Consider the following 19672-nt stretch of genomic DNA (forward strand, 5'->3'; position numbering starts at 1 on the left):
TCCAAAATCACTGCAGATAGTGACTGCAGTCATGAAATTAAAAGACGTTTGCTACTTGGAAGAAAAATTATGACCAACCTAGACAGCATATTAAAAAGCAGAGACATTACTTTGCCAACAAAGGTCTGTCTAGTCAAAGCTGTGGTTTTTCCAGTAGTCATGTATGGATGTGAAAGTTGGAATATAAAGAAAGCTGAGTGCTATAGAATTGATACTTTTGAACTGTGGTGTTGGAGAAGACTCTTGAAAGTCCCTTGGTCTGCAAGGAGATCCAACCAGTCCATCCTAAAGGAAATCAGTCCTGAATATTCATTGGAAGGACTGATGTTGAAGCTGAAACTCCAATAATTTGGCCACCTGATATGAAGAACTGACTCATTAGAAAAGAGCCTAATGCTGGGAAAGACTGAAGAATCTTTCCCAGCATCAGGGAAATAGACGATGAGATGGTTGAGTGGCATCACCTACTCAATGGGCATGAGTTTGAGTCAACTCCGGGAGTTGGTGATGGACAGGGAGGCCTGGCATTCTGCAGTCTGCTTCTGCTGCTGCTGCTAAGTCACTTCAGTCATGTCCGACTCTGTGCAACCCCATAGATGGAAGCCCACCAGGCTTCCCCGTCCCTGGGATTCTCCAGGCAATTAGGTTGCAAAGAGTCGGACATGACTGAGAGACTGAATTGAACTGAACTGAACTGAATAATGAGCAGTGTTGAGCATCTTGTTTGTTGACCATCTGTGTGTCTTCTTTGGAGAAATGTCTGTTTAGGTGTTCTGACCATTTTTTGATTGGGTTGTTTGTTTTTCTGGTATTGAGCTGTATGAACTGCTTGTATATTTTGGAGATTATAACCTTTTGTCAGTTGTTTCATTTGCAATTATTTTCTCCCATTCTGAGGGTTGTCTTTTCAAAATTGTTCATAATTTCCTTTGCTGTGTAAAAACTTTAAAGTTTAATTAGGTCCCACTTGTTTATTTTTGTTTTTATTTCCATTACTCTAGGAGGCAGGTCAAAGAGAATATTGCTGTGATTTATGTCTGAATGTTCTGCCTATATTTTCCTCTTAAGAGTTTCATAGTTTCTAGCTTTACGTTTAGATCTTTAATCTATTTTGAGTTTATTTTTGTGTATGTTATTAGGAAGTGTTCTAATTTCATTCTTTTACACATAGCTGTTCAGTTTTCCCAGCACCACTTATTGAAAGACTCTTTTCTCTGTTATATATTCTTGCCTCCTTTGTCAAAGATAAGTTGCCTATAGGTGCATGGGTTTATCTCTGGGCTTTCTATCTTGTTCCACTGATCTATATTTCTGTTTTTGTACCAGTACCATACTATCTTGATGACTGTAGGTTCGTAGTGTAGTCTGAAGTTAGGAAGGTTGATTCCTGCAGCTCTATTCTGCTTTTTCAAGATTGTTTTGGCTATTTGGGATCCTTTGTATTTCCATAGAAATTGTGAAGTTTTTTTGTTCTAGTTCTGCAAAAAATGCAACTGGTAATTTGCTAGGGATTGCATTGAATATGCAGATTGCTTAGGGTAGTATAGTCATGTTCACAATATTGATTCTTCCAATCCAGGAACATGATATATGTCTTTATTTGTTTGTGTCATTTTTGATTTCTTTCATTAGTGTCTTATAGTTTTCTGTGTACAGGGCTTTGGGCTTTCCAGGTGGCTCAGTGGTACAGAATCCACTTGCCAGTGCAGGAGGCACAGGAGACATGGGTTCAGTCCCTGGATTGGGAAGATCCTCTGGAACAGGAAATGCAACTGGCTCCAGTGTTCTTGCTTGCAATATTCCATGGACAGAGGAGCCTGGTGGGCTACAGTCTGTGGGGCTGCAGAGAGTCAGATACCACTGAGAAACTGAGCCCACATACCCATAGGTCTTTTGTCTGTTTAGGTAGGTTTATTCCTAGATATTTTATTTTTTGTTGTTGTTCCAGTGGTAAATGGGATTGTTTCCTAAATTTCTCTTTCTGATTTTTCATTCTTAGTGTATAGGAATGCAAGAGATTTCAGTGTATTAATTTTGTATCCTGCAACTTTAAGTAAATTCATTGATTAGCTCTAGTAATTTTCTGGTGGCATCTTCAGGGTTTTCTATGTATAGTATTGTGTCATCTACAAATAGTAAGAGTTTTACTTCTTTTTCAATCTGGATTGCTTTTATTTCTTTGTCTTCTCTGATTTACATGGCTAGGACTTCTGAAACTATACTGAATAATAATGGTGAGAGTGGGCACCCTTGTCCTATTCATGATCTTAGAGAAAGTGCTTTCAGTTTTTCACCATTGAGAATAATGTTTGCTCTGGGTTTGTCATATATGGCCTTTATTATATTGAGGTATGTTCCTTCTATGCCCATTTTCTGCAGAGTTTCTTTTATCATAAATCAGCATTGAATTTTTTCAGGAGCTTTTTCTGCAGCTATTGAGATGATCATATGGTTTATATCTTTCAATTTGTTAATATGGTGTATCACTTTGATTGATTTGCATATACTGAAGAATTCTTGTACCCCTGGGATAAATCCCACTTGATCATGGTGTATGATCCTTTTAATGTGTTGTCAGATTTGTTTGCTAGTATTCTGTTCAGGATTTTTGCATCTATGTTCATTAGTGATATTAGCCTGTAATTTTCTTTTTATGTGACATCTTTACCTGGTTTTGGTATCAGGGTGATTGTGGCCTCATAGAATGAGTTTTGAGTTTTCCTCCCTCTGCAATTTTTTTGGAATAATTTGAGAAGGATAGGTGTTAGCTCTTCTCTAAATGTTTGACAGAATTAAACTGTGAAGCCATTGACCCTGGGCTTTTGTTTGTTGGAATATTTTTGATCACAGTTTCGATTTCAGTGCTTGTGATTGGTCTGTTCGTGATTTATCTTTCTTCCTGGTTCAGTTTTGGAAGGTTGTACTTTTCTAAGAATTTGCCTGTTTCTTCCAGGTTATCCGTTTTATTGGCATAGAGTTGCTCATAGTAGTCTCTTATGACCCTTTCTATTTCTGCATTGTCTGTTGTAACTTCTTTTTCATTTTCAATTTTATTGATTTGAGTCTTCTTCCTTTTTCTCTTGATAAGTCTGGCTAATGGTTTACCAATGTTGTTAATCTTCTCAAAGAACCAGCTTTTAGTTTTACTGATCTTTGCTATTGTTTCCTTTGTTTCTTTTTCATTTATTTCTACTCTTTATAGTTTTCTTTCCTTCTACCAACTTTAGTGGATTTTGTGCTTTTTCATTTGCTTAGGTGTAAGGTAAGGTTGTTTATTGGATGTTTTTCTCATTTCTTGAGGTAAACTTGTATTGCTGTCAACTTCCCTCTTGAAACTGCTTTCACCTCTTCCCATAGCTTTTAGGTCATTGTGTTTTCAGAAATTGCCATACTGTTTCCTATAGTGGCTGCACCATTTCACAGTCTCACTTGTGGTTCATAAGGGTTTCAATTTTCCTGCATCCTCACCAGCGCTTGTTGTCTCATGTCTTTGTAATGATAGCCATTCTAACAGGTGTGAAATGATATCTCATTGTGTTTTTTTTTTTTATATAATTTATCGAGGTATAGTTGATTTATAATGTCATATTTAATTATTGCTGTATAGTAAAGTGACTCAGTTGTACACATACATATTCTTTTTCATATTTTTTCCATCATAGTTTATCACAGAATGATGAATGTATTTCCCTGTGCTGTACAGTAGGACTTTATTGTTTATCCATCCTATATTTAATAGGTTGCATAATCTGTGTTTCCCTGATTATTAGTGATATTGAGCATCCACAGTTAGAAATCTCTCAACAAAGGAAAGCCCAAGATCAAATGGTTTCACTGGTGAATTCTACCAAATGTCTAAAGAAGTGTTAATATTGATCCTTCTCAAATTCTTACAAAAAATTGAAGAGGATGGAACACTGTCAAACTCATTTTACAAGGCCAGATACCAAAGCCAGATAAAGACATTACAAAAAAAAAACAGCTACAAGCCAACTAATTGGAAAAGACCCTGATGCTGGGAAAGATTGAGGGCAGGAGGAGAAGAAGGTGACAGAGAATGAGATGGTTGGATGGGATCACTGACTCAATGGACATGAGTTTGAGCAAACTTTAGGAGATAGTGAAGGACAGGGAAGCCTGGCATGCTGCAGTCCATAGCGTCGCAAAAAGTCCAACACAACTGAGCGACTGAACAACAACCAAGGTCAAAATACTAGATGAATATGAATAGAAAAATTCTCAACAAAATACTGGCAAACTGAATTTCGACAGTGCATTAAAAGGATCATGCACGAATGGTCAAGTGAGATTTTCCCTTGGAATACAAGTATGGTTCAATATATACAAATCAATAAATGTAATTATTGATTCAACTTATACATTTCTGCTTGTTTATCTTGTTTAAAAAAAACCCAGCTCTTAGTTTCATTGACCTTTTCTATCATTTTCCCGGTTTCCATTTCATTTATTTCTGCTCTGATATTTGCTGTTTCCTTCTTTTTGCTAGTTGTAGATTTAGTTTTTTCTTTTTTAGTTTTTTAAGGTGTAAAATTAGATTGTTCATTATAGATCTTTTTTTTTTTTTTTAATGTAGGTGTGTATTGCTATAAACTTCCCTCTTAGAGGTGCTTTTGGTGTATCTCATAACTTAGTGTGTTTGCTTCTGTTTCTATTTAAGATGTTTTTAAATTTCTTTTTTGTTTCTTCTTTGTCTCTTTGGTTTTTCAGGAGTGTGTTGTGTAATTTCCACGTATTTGTGAATTTTTCAGTTTTTTTCTACTATTGATTTTTAATTTAATACACTGTGGTTGGAAAAGATAGTATGATTTCAGCTTCTTAAATTGCTAAGATGTTTTGTGTGTAATTTACTTTGAAATGTATGAAGAATAAGATGAATTATTGAATGGATAAAGGGATGGACAGATGTGTGATAGTGTAAGAATAGTAAATGTTAAGGATTCAGTTCAGTTTAATCACTGAACTGAAGAGTTGTGTCCGACTCTTTCTGCCCCCGTGGACTGCAGCCTGCCAGGCTTCCCTGTCCATCACCAACTCCTGGAGCTTGCTCAAACTCATGTCCGTCGAGTTGGTGATGCCATCCAACCATCTCATCCTCTGTCGTCCCCTTCTCCTCCTGCTTTCAATCTTTCCCAGGCTCAGGGTCTTTTCCAATGAGTCAGTTCTTCACATCAGGTGGCCAAAGTATTAGAGTTTCAACTTTAGCATCCGTCCTTCCAATGAATATTCAGGACTGATTTCCTTTAGGATGGACTGATTGGATCTTGCAGTCCAAGGAACTCTCAAGAGTCTTCTCCAACACCACAGTTCAAAAGCATCAATTCTTCAGTGCTCAGCTATCTTTATAGTCCAGCCCTTACATCCATACATGAATACTAGAAAAACCATAGCTTTGACTAGTTGGACCTTTGTTGGCAAAGTAATGTCTCTGCTTTTTAATATGCTGTCTAGGTTGGTCATAGCTTTTCTTCCAAGGAGGAAGCATCTTTTAATTTCATGGTGGCAGTCACCATCTGCAGTGATTTTGGAGCCCCAAGAAATAAAGTCTCTCACTGTTTCCATTGTTTCCCCATCTATTTGCCATGAAGTGATGGGACCAGATGCCATGATCTTAGTTTTCTGAATCTTGTGTTTTAAGCCAACTTTTTCACTCTCCTCTTTCACGTTCATCAAGAGGCTCTTTAGTTCTTCTTCACTTTCTGCCATAAGGATGGTGTTATTTGCATATCTGAGGTTATTGATATTTCTCCCAGCAATCTTCATTCCAGCTTGTGCTTCATCCAGCCCAGCATTTCATGTGATGTACTCTGCATATAAGTTAAATAAGCAGGGTGACAATATATGGCCTTGACGTACTCCTTTCCCAATTTTGGACCAGTCTTTTGTTCCATGTCCAATTCTAATTGTTGCTTTTTGACCTGCATACAGATTTCTCAGGAAACAGGTAAAGTGGTCCGGTATTCGCATCTCTTGAAGAATTTTCCACAATTTGTTGTGATCTACACAGTCAAAGGCTTTGGCGTAATCAATAAAGCAGAAGTAGATGTTTTTCTGGAACTCTCTTGCTTTTTCTATAATCCAATGGATGTTGGCAATTTGATCTCTGGTTCCTCTGCCTTTTCTAAATCCAGCTTGAACATCTGGAAGTTCACAGTTCATGTACTGTTGAAGCCTGGCTTGGAGAATTTTGAGCATTGCTTTGCAGGCATGTGAAATGACTGCAATTGTGTAGTAGATGCAACATTCTTTGGGATTGGAATGAAAACTGACCTTCCAGTCCTGTGGCCACTGCTGAGTCTTCCAAATTTGCTGGCATATTGAGTGCAGAACTTCAACAGCATCATCTTTTAAGATTTGAAATAGCTCAACTGGAATTCCATCACCTCCACTAGCTTTGTTCTTGCTACCGCTTCCTAAGGCCTACTTGAGTTTGCATTCCAGGATGTCTGGCTCTTGGTGAGTGATCACAACACCATGGTTATCTGTGTCATGAAGATCTTTTTTGTATAGTTCTTTTGTGTATTCTTGCCACCTCTTCTTAATATCTTCTCTTCTGTTAGGTCCATACCATTTCTGTCCTTTATCGAGCCCATCTTTGCATGAAATGTTCCCTTGGTATCTCTAATTTTCTTGAAGAGATCTCTGGTCTTTTGCATTCTGTTGTTTTCCTCTATTTCTTTGCATTGATCACTGAGGAAGGCTTTCTTATCTCTCCTTGCTATTCTTTGGAACTCTGCATTCAGATGCTTATATCTTTCCTTTACTCTGTGCCTTGCACTTCTCTTCTTTTCTCAGCTATTTGTAAGGACTCCTCAGACAACCATTTTGAATTTCTTTTTCTTGGGGATGGTTTTGATCACTGCCTCCTGTACAATGTACAATATCATGAACCTCTGTTCATAGTTCTTCAGGCACTCTATCAGATCTAATCCCTTCAATCTATTTGTCACTTCCACTGTATAATCATAAGTGATTTGATTTAGGTCACACCTGAATGGTCTAGTGGTTTTCCCTAATTTCTTCAATTTAAATGTGAATTTAGCAATAAGGAGTTCATAATCTGACCCACAGTCAGCTCCCGGTCTTGTTTATGCTGACTGTAAACAGCTTCTTCATCTTCAGTTGCAAAGAATATAATCAATTTGATTTCGGTATTGACCATCTGGTGATATCCATGTGTAGAGTCCTCTCTTGTGTTGTTGGAAGAGGGTGTTTGCTATGACGAGTTGTGTTGTCTTGGCAAAACTGTTATCCTTTGCCCTGCTTCATTTTGTATTTCAAGGCCAAACTTGCCTGTTACTCCAGGTTTCTCTTAACTTTGTACTTTTGCATTCCAGTCCCCTATGATGAAAAGGACATCTTCTTTTTGTGAAAAATAAGATGAATTATTGAATGGATAAAGAGATGGACAGATGTGTTATAATGTAAGGATAGTAAATGTTAAGGATAGACTAGCCAAAAGTATATTGGTATTCCTTGTCTTCTTAAATTTCATTTCTGAAAAATTTCAGAATAAAATACTTGAGAAAAATTCTAATAATACTGTTACCTGAGAGAGCTGGCCTTTCATTCACTTACATATACATATGCCAAAAGTTCTCAACTGGGGGCAGATTAGTTCCCAGGGGACAGTGGTAATGTCCTGAGACGTTTTTGATCGTCATGACTGGGGGCCATGCTGCTGGCATCTGGTGGGTAAGGGCGAAAGATACTGCTAAACATGTTTCAATGCACAGCACAGCCCTCACAACAAAGACTGACCTAGCCCCCAAAGTCAATAGTGCTGAGGTTGAAAAACCCTAATATTTATACATATATCCATTCAGATGAATGTATGTTGTTCTTGTTCAGTCGTTCAGTCGTGTCTGACTTTTTGCAACCCCATGGATCATAGCACGCCAGGCTTCCCTGTCCTTCACCAACCCCTGGAGCTTGCTCATACTCACGTCCATTGAGTCAGTGTGCCATCCAACCATCTCATCCTCTGTCGTCCCCTTCTCCTCCTGCCTTCAATCTTTCCCAGCCTCAGGGTCTTTTCTAATGAATTGGCTGTTTGCATCATGTAGCCAAAGTATTGGAGCTTCACATCAGTCCTTCCAGTGAATATTCAAGACTGATTTCCTTTATTATTGACTGGTTTGATCTTGCAATCCAAGGGACTCTCAAGAGTCTTCTTCAACATCACAGCTCAAAAACATCTGTTCTTCAGCATTCAGCCTTCTTTATGGTCTGCCTCTCACATCCACACATGACTACTGGAAAAACCATATCTTTGACTAGATGGACCTTTGCTGGCAAAATAATGTTTCTTCTTTTTAATATGCTCTCTAGGTTTGTCATAGGTTTTCTTCCAAGGAGCAAGCATCTTTTAATTTCGTGGCTGCAGTCACCACCTGCAGTGATTTTGGAGCCCAAGAAAATAAAGTCTGTCACTGTTTCCACTTTGTCCCCATCTATTTGCCATGAGGTGATGGGACCAGATGCCATGATCTTCATTTATTGAATATTGAGTTTTAAGTCAACTTTTTCACTCTCCTCTTTCACCTTCATCAAGAAGCTCTTTAATTCCTTTTCTCTTTCTGCCATTAGGGTGATGTCATCTGCATATCTGAGCTTATTGATATTTCTCCCGGCGATCTTCATTCCAGCTTGTGCTTCATCCAGCCCAGCATTTTGCATAATGTACTCTGCATAGAAGTTAAATAAGCAGGGTAACAATATACAGCCTTGATGTACTCCTTTCTCAATTTTGAGCCAGTCCATTGTTCCATGTCTGGTTCTACCTGTTCCTTCTTGACCTGCCTACAGGTTTCTCAGGAGGTTGGTAAGGTGATCTGGTATTCCCATCTCTTTAAGAATTTTCTACAGTGGTTGTGAGCCACACAGTCATAGGCTTTAGCATAGTCTTTGAAGCACAAATAGATGTTTTTCTAAAGTTCTCTTGCTTTTACTATGATGCAGCAGATGTTGGCAATTTGGTCTCTGATTCCTCTTCCTTTTCTAAATCCAACTTGTACATCTGGAAGTTCTTGGTTCACGTACTGTTAAAGTCTGGCATGGAGAATTTTGAGCGTTACTTTGCTGGCATGCAACAAAGTAATGTGTATATATATGCATATTGTATGCTTGCATGCATGCCTGCTCAGTCACATCATGGAGCTTTGCGGCCCCATGGACTGTAGCCTGCCTGGCTCCTCTGTCTATGGGATTTCCCAGGCAAGAATACTGGATTGGGTTGCCATTTCCTCCTTCAGGGGATCTTCTTGACCCTGGGATCCAACTCACATCTCCTCCTGTGTCTCCTGCATTGGCAGGTGAATTCTTTATCACTAAGGTAACTACCCTTGAAAGTATAATTGCTCAGTTTTGTCCAACTCTTTGAGACTCCTTGGATTGTAGCCTGCCAGGCTCCAGTGTCTATGGAATTCTCTAGGCAAGAATACTGGAGTGGATTGCCATTTCCTTCTCCAAGGAATCTTCCCAACCCAGGGATCGAACCTGGGTCTCCAACATTGCAGGCAGATTCTTTACCATCTGAGCCACAAGGGGAGCCTTACATGTATATTAAACAAAATTGGACTCATAGTTTTATAACTTTGTTTTCATAATGTATTGTCATTTTCTCAGGTAATTAAATTGCCTTTCATATTGTCATGTTTTAATGATGATGTATATGCTGTGATTTATTGTGCCCATTTTTCTTTGGGCATTCTTTTAGGTTGTTTACCAATCTTTAGTATATCTCAGTACTATCAACCTTCCTTTTCAGACAAATCTCTATTCTGTGTAGTGAAGTTCTCTTCAGGAAGATTCATTCCTTCAAATCAGCTTGGGTGCCAGCATCGTCTGTGGCTGTGGCTTGGGCATTTGTTTTGGGGCTGTGCCCGGATTGTCATCTTTTGTTTGGGTTTTTTTCTCAGAAGCTCTGGCAAGCAGAGGCAGCAGCCAACAGTGTGGCATCTCCCTGGCCCTTTGTCAGTGCTGGGCTGCTCAAGCTATGTATCTGGGGCAGGGACAAAGAACCATGTGCTCCCACCCCCTGGACCATGTTCTGCTGACTTCTTAAAGACCCAACTGGACATTAACTGCTATCTTCTTTCAAATATAGGCCTCTTCTTCTGATGAAAAGAGAAAGGAAGAATGGACTACCATCACCAAACTTCCCTAGTCCCGTGTGGACAAGATAAATACATTTCCAAGTAAGATTTTTTGTTATGGTATTGTCCTTGCAGTGGCCGGTCCCATGTGGAGGGAAGCCACTGGCAGAGGAGCCTCCTCTGTACACGAGAGGAGCTCATGTGTGTGAGAAGGAGAAAGCAACTGCGTGTGGACTAGTGAGAGCATCAAGCAAGTTTGCTGCTATAGATAAAGAACATGCCCCCAGAGCCTGGCCATAGGGAGTGAAGTTAAGGGGGTCAAGACATGGTACCTTTAGAGGCTCGGAAGAGTTGATGTCCTGGAGAGTTTCTAGGAGGAGGAGTTGGTTGTGACAGCCCCAAATCTTTACACTGAATGACTGGACTTAAAGTGACAGAACGCCCTTGCCTCTTGCCTGAGAAGAGGCAGAAGCATACTTCAGTCTCCGCAAGCTCCTCCCTCCTCCCAGGCCTCCCTGCATTCACTTTCGGATAAAACTTGATCAGAGCATTTTCAGGTTTGACAGCTCTCACTCTGATCACAAAGGGTGTCATATGCTCTCTCTTCCATGTTTAGTATTGACAGCTATGGTCCCAGGGGAACAACTTGGAAACCAGTATTTAGAGGCCTTGTAAGGTTTTTAAAAAATGTTTTTATAAACTAAAAGCACGTAGGATAAAGAGACAAAAGCACCTCTTGAAGGAGAGTAGAAAAGTACATTAGAAGAGTAATGCAGAATATTACATTAGGGGTTCCCATGTGGTTCAACGGTAAATAATCTGCCTGCAATGCAGGAGACATGGGTTCAATACCTGGATTGGGAGAATCCCCTGGAGAAAGGAATAGCACCCCATTTCAGTATTCTTGCCTGGGGAATCCCACGAACAGAGGAGCCTGGTGACTATAGTCCATGGGGTTGTAAAGACTTGGATACAACTTAGCGACTAAACAACAAAGGTATGTCAATGAAGCCTAAGTCAATGGGGCCCAGAGCTCTCCCTTTTAACTTCCTGAAATCCTTGGAGTTTCTGAGTCTCATGAAGGTCTGTAGTGAATGTCCTCTTCTCACAGCATTTGTGAGAGAGGAAAGTCTGTGGAGAGGCTAAAGAAACCTTGTGTGCGGGCTTTAAAGTGCATTCGCTTCTATGAATCTGTGGTTTAACAAGGCCTCTGTATTTAGCTTGGGTTTGAGAAATGTAGTGAGAGCTGCTAACCATTGTCAGCAGACCAGACCTCCTTGGTTTCTGGAGTTGCTCCTTACATTAAGTCTGTTCTAGGTAGTATTTACTCTTGATCTTGATCCTGGGAAAGTTTGTGATGGAAGATTGGTGGTTCTACACACCATGGGTGTGTATTTGTGTGTATGTACACATGTAGACAAACACCCCGACTGGAGTGACTGAAGGCCAGATTAGAGGTGAGAAAAAGAGGGAGTAATTGCATTATAAGTGATTTTAGCTGAGATTGTGACACCTCTTGTATTTTTCTCGTAAGGAATGAACTTCTTCTGCATTTGAAGACCTACAACTTGTACTACGAAGGCCAAAATTTGCAGCTCCGACATCGTGAGGTAAGGAGTCACAGGGAAGGTCTTGGGGCTCCTCCCCTAGTGGCCAGCCCAGTCTTCGTCTCCATGTCTTCTGGGTCTCCATGTCTCCATGTCACCCTCACCAAGAGGGTCTCTGCCTCTTTTGCCACAGTGAGTAGCCTCTCAATGTTAGTGATGTTATTGGGAGTCCCTAGAGTTCTTTGGAAGTACACCCTGGGCCCAGATTTTTTCTAAAAAGAATGAGTTTTCTGTTTTGGAGATATTCCTGTGGCTGGACTAATACTAGCCTCAGAAGGAGGACCCTCCAAAAGGATGCTTTCATGAAATGGCTATTTCAGATGGTACTCAAGCAACCTTTTTCCTCTTGGGCAATTCAGGAGCCTCACCCTGTCCTCTCTGTTGCCACATCTGGCCCATGTGCTGTTGCAGCAATCTGGACAAGTTACATAAGCTTTGGGTGGTAACTCTTGGCTTTTCCCCACAACTGCAGCAGCCTTCCTAGAATGCCTTCTTAGCATGTCTTTTGTTATCCATATGTCTTTCCTCAGCCCCCTTCCTAAGTCTAAGTTTACTCACCCTGTATCCATTTCTGTAGAGCCTGTTTCGGGTAGATGGTGAATTATATGGGAGCCTGGCAGAGTAATTTATACTCAAGTGTTCTTGGCTGATAAGAAGGTACATGTAATACCCTTCTAAACACATTTTCAGCTTATCAAGCCATATTGATTTAATCTGTAGAAACAGATATCAGATGGTAGAATTTCAGCTACTAAGGCAGGCTGGTTGGGGATAGTATGTAGTGGTTTTTGTATGTTCCTCACACTACACCACTTAGGCAAAGTCCTACTTTGGGTTAAATTCTGCCCTCTAATCATGTGGTATAAAGTATTGATGCCAGCCTTGACCGCTTAGAAGACCATACATGTAACCTGTGCTTAAATAACGCTTTTCTCCTTAAGATCCCCAAACACCCTAAAGTTGTTCCACACCTCTCCTGCCTTCTTTTATTACCCCCTCCCTCTCTAAGGATGATCCTGGGACCCGGATTGGTTGTTCACTGAACATGTGTCATCTTTCATGGGGCTTGTCCTGAAGATGTGGCCATAGCCCAGACCTTAGTCTTGACCCTGCTTATAAAACATGGGTTCAAAAGGTTTTGCTGAGATTCTAGAAAGAAGACCTGATTCTTTAGGCACTGTCCTCAAACCTTCTACTAATTAGTGGCTGGATCAGTAGCAAGATTTTGGTCCTTAAACAGCTTTTCTGAGGTATGTCCTGTAGATGACTCAAGGGATATGGTGATTCCTGAGATCCATCTCTTTGGGATAAAACATCAGGTATTTTTAGAAGGCCTTCACATTTAAATTCTTATCAGTTAACAACCCTTGAGTATAAATTTGGAATTCTTGCAGAATTTATTCACCTCTTGGAGAGTTATTATGTAGCACATTAGTTAATTATTGGCTCTCCGAAGTTCTGCTGTTAAGAAATCTGATAACACAGCATCTCCCAACTCACAAGATCACTTGATACTCTTTTTAAGGTAACAGTTCATCTGCCAGATGAGCTAGTATTCTGTTGAACAAACTTGAGGAAATGTTACTTTAAATCATCAACCAGTGGGTCAGATTGCTAAACATGTTATAATGAAAGACACATCACTTTCTATAGTAGGGGAGGGGAAAAATAGCTAATTCAAGGTTTTAGCTCTTGCTTCTGTTAGCGTAATTTAAGAATAGCAGGCTATTTTCTCACATACTTTAAGAAATATATTTATTGTTCTTTAAAGTCATTAGTATAAAAAACAACAAAGAAACCATTGTTAGAATTTGCACATGTCTATGAATTTTGAGGCAATGTGTGCTGACCTCCGAGCTCAGCTTGAGAGCCTGGAGAGTGTCTTGGAGCTGAGGTGTGACTATAACTTGGGTGCACCTACCTGGGCACATCAAGAAAACTGTCATTTACCACAAACAACATGGTGCTGGCTTCTTTGGGACTTTTCTGGACTTATCCAATTGCTTTGTGGCAGGAAGAAGATGAGTTTATTGTGGAGGGGCTGCTGAACATCTCCTGGGGACTGCGCCGGCCCATTCGTCTACAGATGCAGGATGACAATGAACGCATTCGACCTCCTCCATCCTCTTCCTCTTGGCACTCTGGCTGTAACTTGGGGGCTCAGGGGTGAGTAAAGAGAGATAGGACTGGGGGTTGACCAGAGGTATCTGGGGATTGCATGTGTTCTCAAGCTGGTAAATGCTACCTACTTCCAGCAAGCCTTGATCCAAGCTCCCATTCCCACTCCCCCCTGCTCTAGACTTGGAATGAGGAGAAAGGGTCATATGTTGGTGTTACTGGGCTTCCAGAACTGTCATCACAATCAATGAATGAGTGAGGAAGGGAGATGCTGAGTCCAAGAGGAGAAGCACTAAGGCTTGAGTGAGCAGCGTGCCATCGCTCATGGAGACCCTACCTCTCTAAGGGGCATTGTAGTGGCTAGCCAGGCTCAGTCTGAAGATTTCTGACAGGACACCCAATACCCCAGCATCCTCCCCACTGGGACCACTCCTCACAGAATGACCCCACCCCAGAGTCATTTAGGGCTCAAAACTTCTGTCCAAAGCTCTCTGTGTCTTAGAGGAACCTGGAAGTGGGGAAAGAATGTCAGGCCCTGACCAAGCCAGCCAAGCAAGCTCTGCTTCCTTGGCTATACCTGGAGTTGGGTGGTGGTGTGATGGTCTGGGAGGTCCCCTCTCCTGTGTTCCCACTAGAAGGTCTGTGAAGACTAAGCCTGTTCCTTCCTTAGCCAAATGAGTAGCTCTGTACATCTAGCAAGGCACACCCTCTTTACTGTTTTGTGTGTGTGTGTGTGTGTGTGTGTGGCTGTGTTGGGTCTTCTTGTGGTGCATGAGCTCTTCATTGCTGCATGCAGGCTTTCTCTAACTAAAATGCACAGGCTTCTCATTGACGTGGCTTCTCCTGGCAGAGCACAGGCTCTAGGGTGTGTGGGCTTCAGTAGTTGTGATGCACAGGCTTAGTTGTCCTGCAGCATGAGGAATCTTAGTTCCCAAACCAGGGATTGAACCCATGTCCTCTCCGTTGGCGGGCAGATTCTTAACCATTGGACCACCAGGGAAATCCCTACTATCTGGGATTTCAGTTTTTAGGATAAAGTGACAACCCTTTGCTCCATCCTAAAATTTGCTAATGCTGACTGCCTTGGGGCCAGAGCATGATGGAATGCACCAAGATCCCAGCCAAAACCACAGTGATGTTTTTTTTCTGTTTTAAATGAGAACCAAGCCCTCTCTGTTGGCCCCATTGAACATTTTGTTCAACTCCACAGCCAAATCTATTCTTGGCTGAATTTAAGAGAAAGCTACAATGTTGCCCAAAGCCTGTAGCTGATCTGGTTTATTTCCAAGGGAATTTAAGGAGGAAAATCTTTGCTTGTACCATCAGTGCTGGGGGTGCGGGGTATAGGGGGAGCTGCGGAGAGGTCCAGTCAAGGTTCTTTGGTTTCATCGAACTTTGCAGTTTCATACTCTGCTTTGCTTTCGGCATTCTCACTGATTTGGTTTCAAGCAGGCCAAACCCATTCCATAGCACCAGCCTAGCCCGTGGAGTATTACATTTCGTTCCCTAAGTGAGATGGTTTTTAAAATTCCATTTGACCATGTGGCCTTTGGCTGGCCTACTCCAGCGTCTTTCAGGCTGTACACTTGTTTCTTTTCCCTTCCTAATGGCATCAAGCTGGTCTTGGTTGCTTCTTGAAACCTGCAAATACTTTAACAGAGTTTTCAGGAATGATAAATAATGTTATTCCAGTGCCTGCTATAGTAAAGTGAATGCCTGGACCACTGTTTTAAGAAGGATGCTGACTTTGGAGGAGAATGGATACATGTATATATATGATTGAGTCCCTTCGCTGTTTACCTGAAACTATCACAACATTATTAATTGGCTATACCCCAATACAAAATAAAAAGTTGTGGGTTTTTTTTTGTTTGTTTTTTTTTTAAACATGCTGAGACCAGTTTCTGCTTGGGCAATAAAGAGGGTTTCAGACTAGGGAGTGGGCAGTGGCTGCTGTGGGTGCCAAGTATACACCATTCCTGAGAGGCTCTGATTTCATTCTGGGGCTCAGATTATAACTATACAACAGGTAGTTCTTTCAGATTTTCAATGTTCAATTGTCTTTCCTTAAAATTATCATCCCTGGCGGTCCAGTGATTAGGACTCCATATTCTCACTGCAGAGGGCTCAGGTTCAGTCCCTGGCCAGGGAACTAAGATCCCACAAGCCACATGATGTGGCAAAAAACAAAAAAATGTCATCCCTGGACTGTAAGTCCTATGTCTGCTGAGTCATAGTATTACCAAACCAAATTTGCGTCTGCTCACCTACATGCAGTAAAGCCAATTTACTTACATGAGGTTATGGTGAAGGAAGGTGCTGCATTTATTGCAAGTCCAAGCAAGGAGTATAGGCAGCTCATGCTCAAAAGACCTGAACTCTTTGATGGCTTTCAGGGAAGAGTTTTTAAAGGCAAGGTGAGGGAGACTGTTGCAGGGTGGTAGATGCTCTTCTCATTAATTTGGTGGTGAGGTAATTAGGTGGTACTTCAGGAGTCAACATCATCTGGTTCCAGCTGGTTTGGGGTTTACCTGCTTGTGGTCAGAAGGCAGTTAACTTCATATCCCTGGTGGAGGAGTCAGTATCTGCAAAACAACTCCTGGATATGGCTCAGGATATTATCTATAGCCCCTGAGGAGGAACTAAAGGTTCTTGAATTGTTTTATGGCTAAACTATTATTTTTTTGTCTTGCTTGGCTGTTTTCCTTTGTTTCTGCATTTTCTCACTTCTCTGATTATGTTTTGTTTTGTTTTTGTTTTTTTTTGGAACTCAGGGAAGGCCTAGAAGGCTAAAGCTTTTTAACAAGAAGAAGAGGATGCAGGGGTCTGTTCCTCGGAAGCCCCCATAGGGTCTTGATTGGTTTCACCAGGGCACCTACATTCTTCTCACCATGGGAAGGTCTTAATTGGTCAAATATGATTCTCCTTTCTAGCCAAATCCTCTGTTGATTTTGGGTGTGTTTCTCTGAGCTGCTTCCATTGTCCTTCTGAGCTTTGGGAAGTTATTTCCCAGTTATCAGGGCAATTCCAGGTCTCAACTCAGATTGCCTGCGTGTGACCCTGTCTCCAGCAACCCTGAGCACACGGCCATCAGTGCCACTTCTATAGTTATTCTGACTCTCAGAGCAACCAACCTATTACTTTCCATTCCTGTTAGATTCCAGAAGAAATTTCTGAGTAATTCCTCCAACATAAATGGGTCTGTACTAGAATCTTGTCCTTAAAAAAATGACCATTATTAGGGTTTTCTAAATAAGGCATAGACTTTGTAGGTGCTTAGAAACCCAGCACAGGTACCACACAGGTATTATTATTGTTCTCTGTCCTGGGCTTGATGTTGCTACAAATGCTGGGAGCAAGCACTTTCTCCCTCCAGAATTCACCTTCCTTGCTCAGTGCTTGGCTCAGGAGCTGGGCCAGCCTCATGAGGCCTTCAGCACAGCCTACCATGTCCTTCATCACCTACTGCATGGTGATCCCCAGAACTATTCGCTTTGCATGAGTGGGATGGGGTGGGACTGAGGGAGTTCCTCTGCAGGGGCTGAACCTTTTGTTTGTTTTTGCTTCCCAGTACCATCCTGAAGCCCCTCACCATGCCCAACATTCCGATCTCAGAGGTGGATGCCCTGCCTGAGAGTGATCAGACACTGAGCCCCACAGGTATGTGCATGGTGGGAGGATCCTCCAGTTGGGGCCAACTGTATGAAGACTGATGTGATGAATGTTGTATACTGTTACTTATTTTTTGGAAATATAAAATTCACATAGTTTGAGATTCAAAACTTATTAAGAAAAAAGAACTGAAAGTTTCACATCTCATCCACCCCCTGATTTTCCCTCCCTAGAAGCAATCTGAAGGCTTTCTTCCCAAGATATTCTTTGCAAACACAAGGAAACACACACCAACAAAGCTTAATGTTTGGATGTCATTTTTTTCTTTCCTTTTCTTCTATAAGTGGCAGCATTTTGCACATCCCATTTCTGTTAGTTTGTCTTGAGGATTGTTCCATACAAACCCAGAAAGAACCTCTGCATTCTTTACAGCTCTGCAGTATTTAATTGTATGAATAAATAATTTAATCACTTCCTATTGATAAACATTTAAGTCATTTCTAGTCCTTAGACAAACAAAAGTGTAGACAATATCCTTGTACATGTCTCATTTCACACATTTGTGTCTGTAGAATTCTTTCAAATTAAGTTTCTAGGTCTGAGGCTGTGTGCATTTGTAATTTTGATAGATATTATCAGTTCATAATATCTTGCAAGTCCTTATATCATGCTTATCCTGTGCCTGACACTGTTCTAAGTGCTTTCAATTAATCAACTTATTTAAACCCATACAACAGTCTTGTGAGGTAGATGCTATTATTAACCCCTTCTATAGGTGATGTAGCTGAGGACCAGAGAGGTTAGTGATATATGGTGTCGGGAAGGAAGACATTTTTCTCTACCTGTTACCGAGTCCAAGCTCATTCTGCTCCACCACACAACAGGCCAATAACCTGAAAGCTGAGGTGCTGAGGCAAAGAATATGAATTGGAAAGCCATAGACTGAGAAGATGGCAAAGTAGTGTCTCCAAAAAACCCATATTATCAGGGTCTGGATTCCAGTTTCTTTTGTAGAACAGAGAAGGAGAGAAGGTGAGGACATAAAGTAAAAAGGCCATTTATCTTGTAATATAGGAGATCTGTTAAATTCATCTTTTCTGCAACCATTCATTGGTGGGTAGGGTCAGATTGTCTCCCTGTGAACTGAACAAAGCCACTTTAGCTTAACAGTTAGACAGAGGGGCAGAGTTCCTTGAGGCAGGCCATTATGTATTATTATAATAATAATAAAAAAAAAAAAGGTAAAGTCCAACATGGAATCAAAATTGGCTTTTCCGTATTATAATCCCCCACTGTCAATGTCTGTTCCACAATCTTGTGGAAGGGGGTGATGACCATTCTAACTGCTTTATCAGATGGACCTATCTGGGAATGTTCACCATTGGTGCCAGTGTTCCAAATGTTGAGATTTGTCTTCTTTTGTTCCCCTTTGAAAAGTGTCTTCTTTGTACTTGTAGACTTAAAAATATTCACAATCTAAAAGTTGAGAGTTAGGTTTTATTCAGCAAGAATTTTTTAGGACTTCAAACTCAGGAGGCAGCATCTCAAGTTAAGGAATTCCGTGCTACATATGGGAAGATACAAGAGTCTGGGCTCACTGAAATCATTCTTTTGATACACTTCTCAGTTAACTAAGAACCTGTATCCTCTATTCTCACGTTCTGAGTTTCCTCAGGGCTCACCATAGGGAGTAGCCACAATCTGATGGCTGCAAATGGCAAATAGTCCTTCCTTCTTGAGTTCCCTCAGGGCTCATCAGCTCACACTGGAGAGCTGCAAGTGCTGATGACTGATCTCCTCTTGGTTAGGAATTTGGCCAACATTTGGGAAACATTTCATAATCAAACTTTGTCCCCTGCTGCTGGCTGGGAGGCTCATCCAAGATCAGGCGAGCATTCTTGATATGCCACTCCAGGTGCTAAATTTTTGGTTAGGCCCTGTCAATAATTAAAGATTATCCAGATCTTCTAATTATGATCCAAGAGACATTCTCCCTTGTTACTTCTTCCCATACCTAGAATCACACTATTACAATTACTTTATGTAATAAATGTGGTCTGTTTCTCAAGATGTTTAGCCATAGAAGTTTGGTTGGAGGCCTGGTTACACACGGTACCGTAAGAGACGATAATCTTGTAAAAAAGACAGGATATAAGTGATGCAGCTAGTAACATTGACAAAGGCTTAGTGCCGCAGGGAGACACAGAGCACAAACAACTT

General features: G+C 41.0%; 1 protein-coding gene across 3 annotated transcripts in view; it reads left to right on the forward strand.

The window, feature by feature from the left end:
• The window catches only part of RASSF2 (Ras association domain family member 2), a 59461-nt gene that overhangs the window by 22725 nt on the left and 17064 nt on the right, over positions 1 to 19672 (forward strand). For all 3 annotated transcript variants that reach the window (XM_086333500.1, XM_086333502.1, XM_086333501.1), the window contains exons 2-5: positions 10127 to 10217; positions 11650 to 11725; positions 13737 to 13888; positions 17412 to 17500. In XM_086333500.1, the coding sequence (XP_086189626.1) occupies positions 10159 to 10217; positions 11650 to 11725; positions 13737 to 13888; positions 17412 to 17500 (376 nt within the window). In that variant the 5' untranslated portion in view covers positions 10127 to 10158. The remainder of the gene's footprint in view (positions 1 to 10126; positions 10218 to 11649; positions 11726 to 13736; positions 13889 to 17411; positions 17501 to 19672) is intronic.

Source organism: Bos grunniens, chromosome 13, assembly GCF_055505025.1.
Source record: "Bos grunniens cultivar Pamir isolate PY7600 chromosome 13, Bosgru_T2T1.0, whole genome shotgun sequence".
Taxonomy (NCBI): Eukaryota; Metazoa; Chordata; class Mammalia; order Artiodactyla; family Bovidae; genus Bos; species Bos grunniens.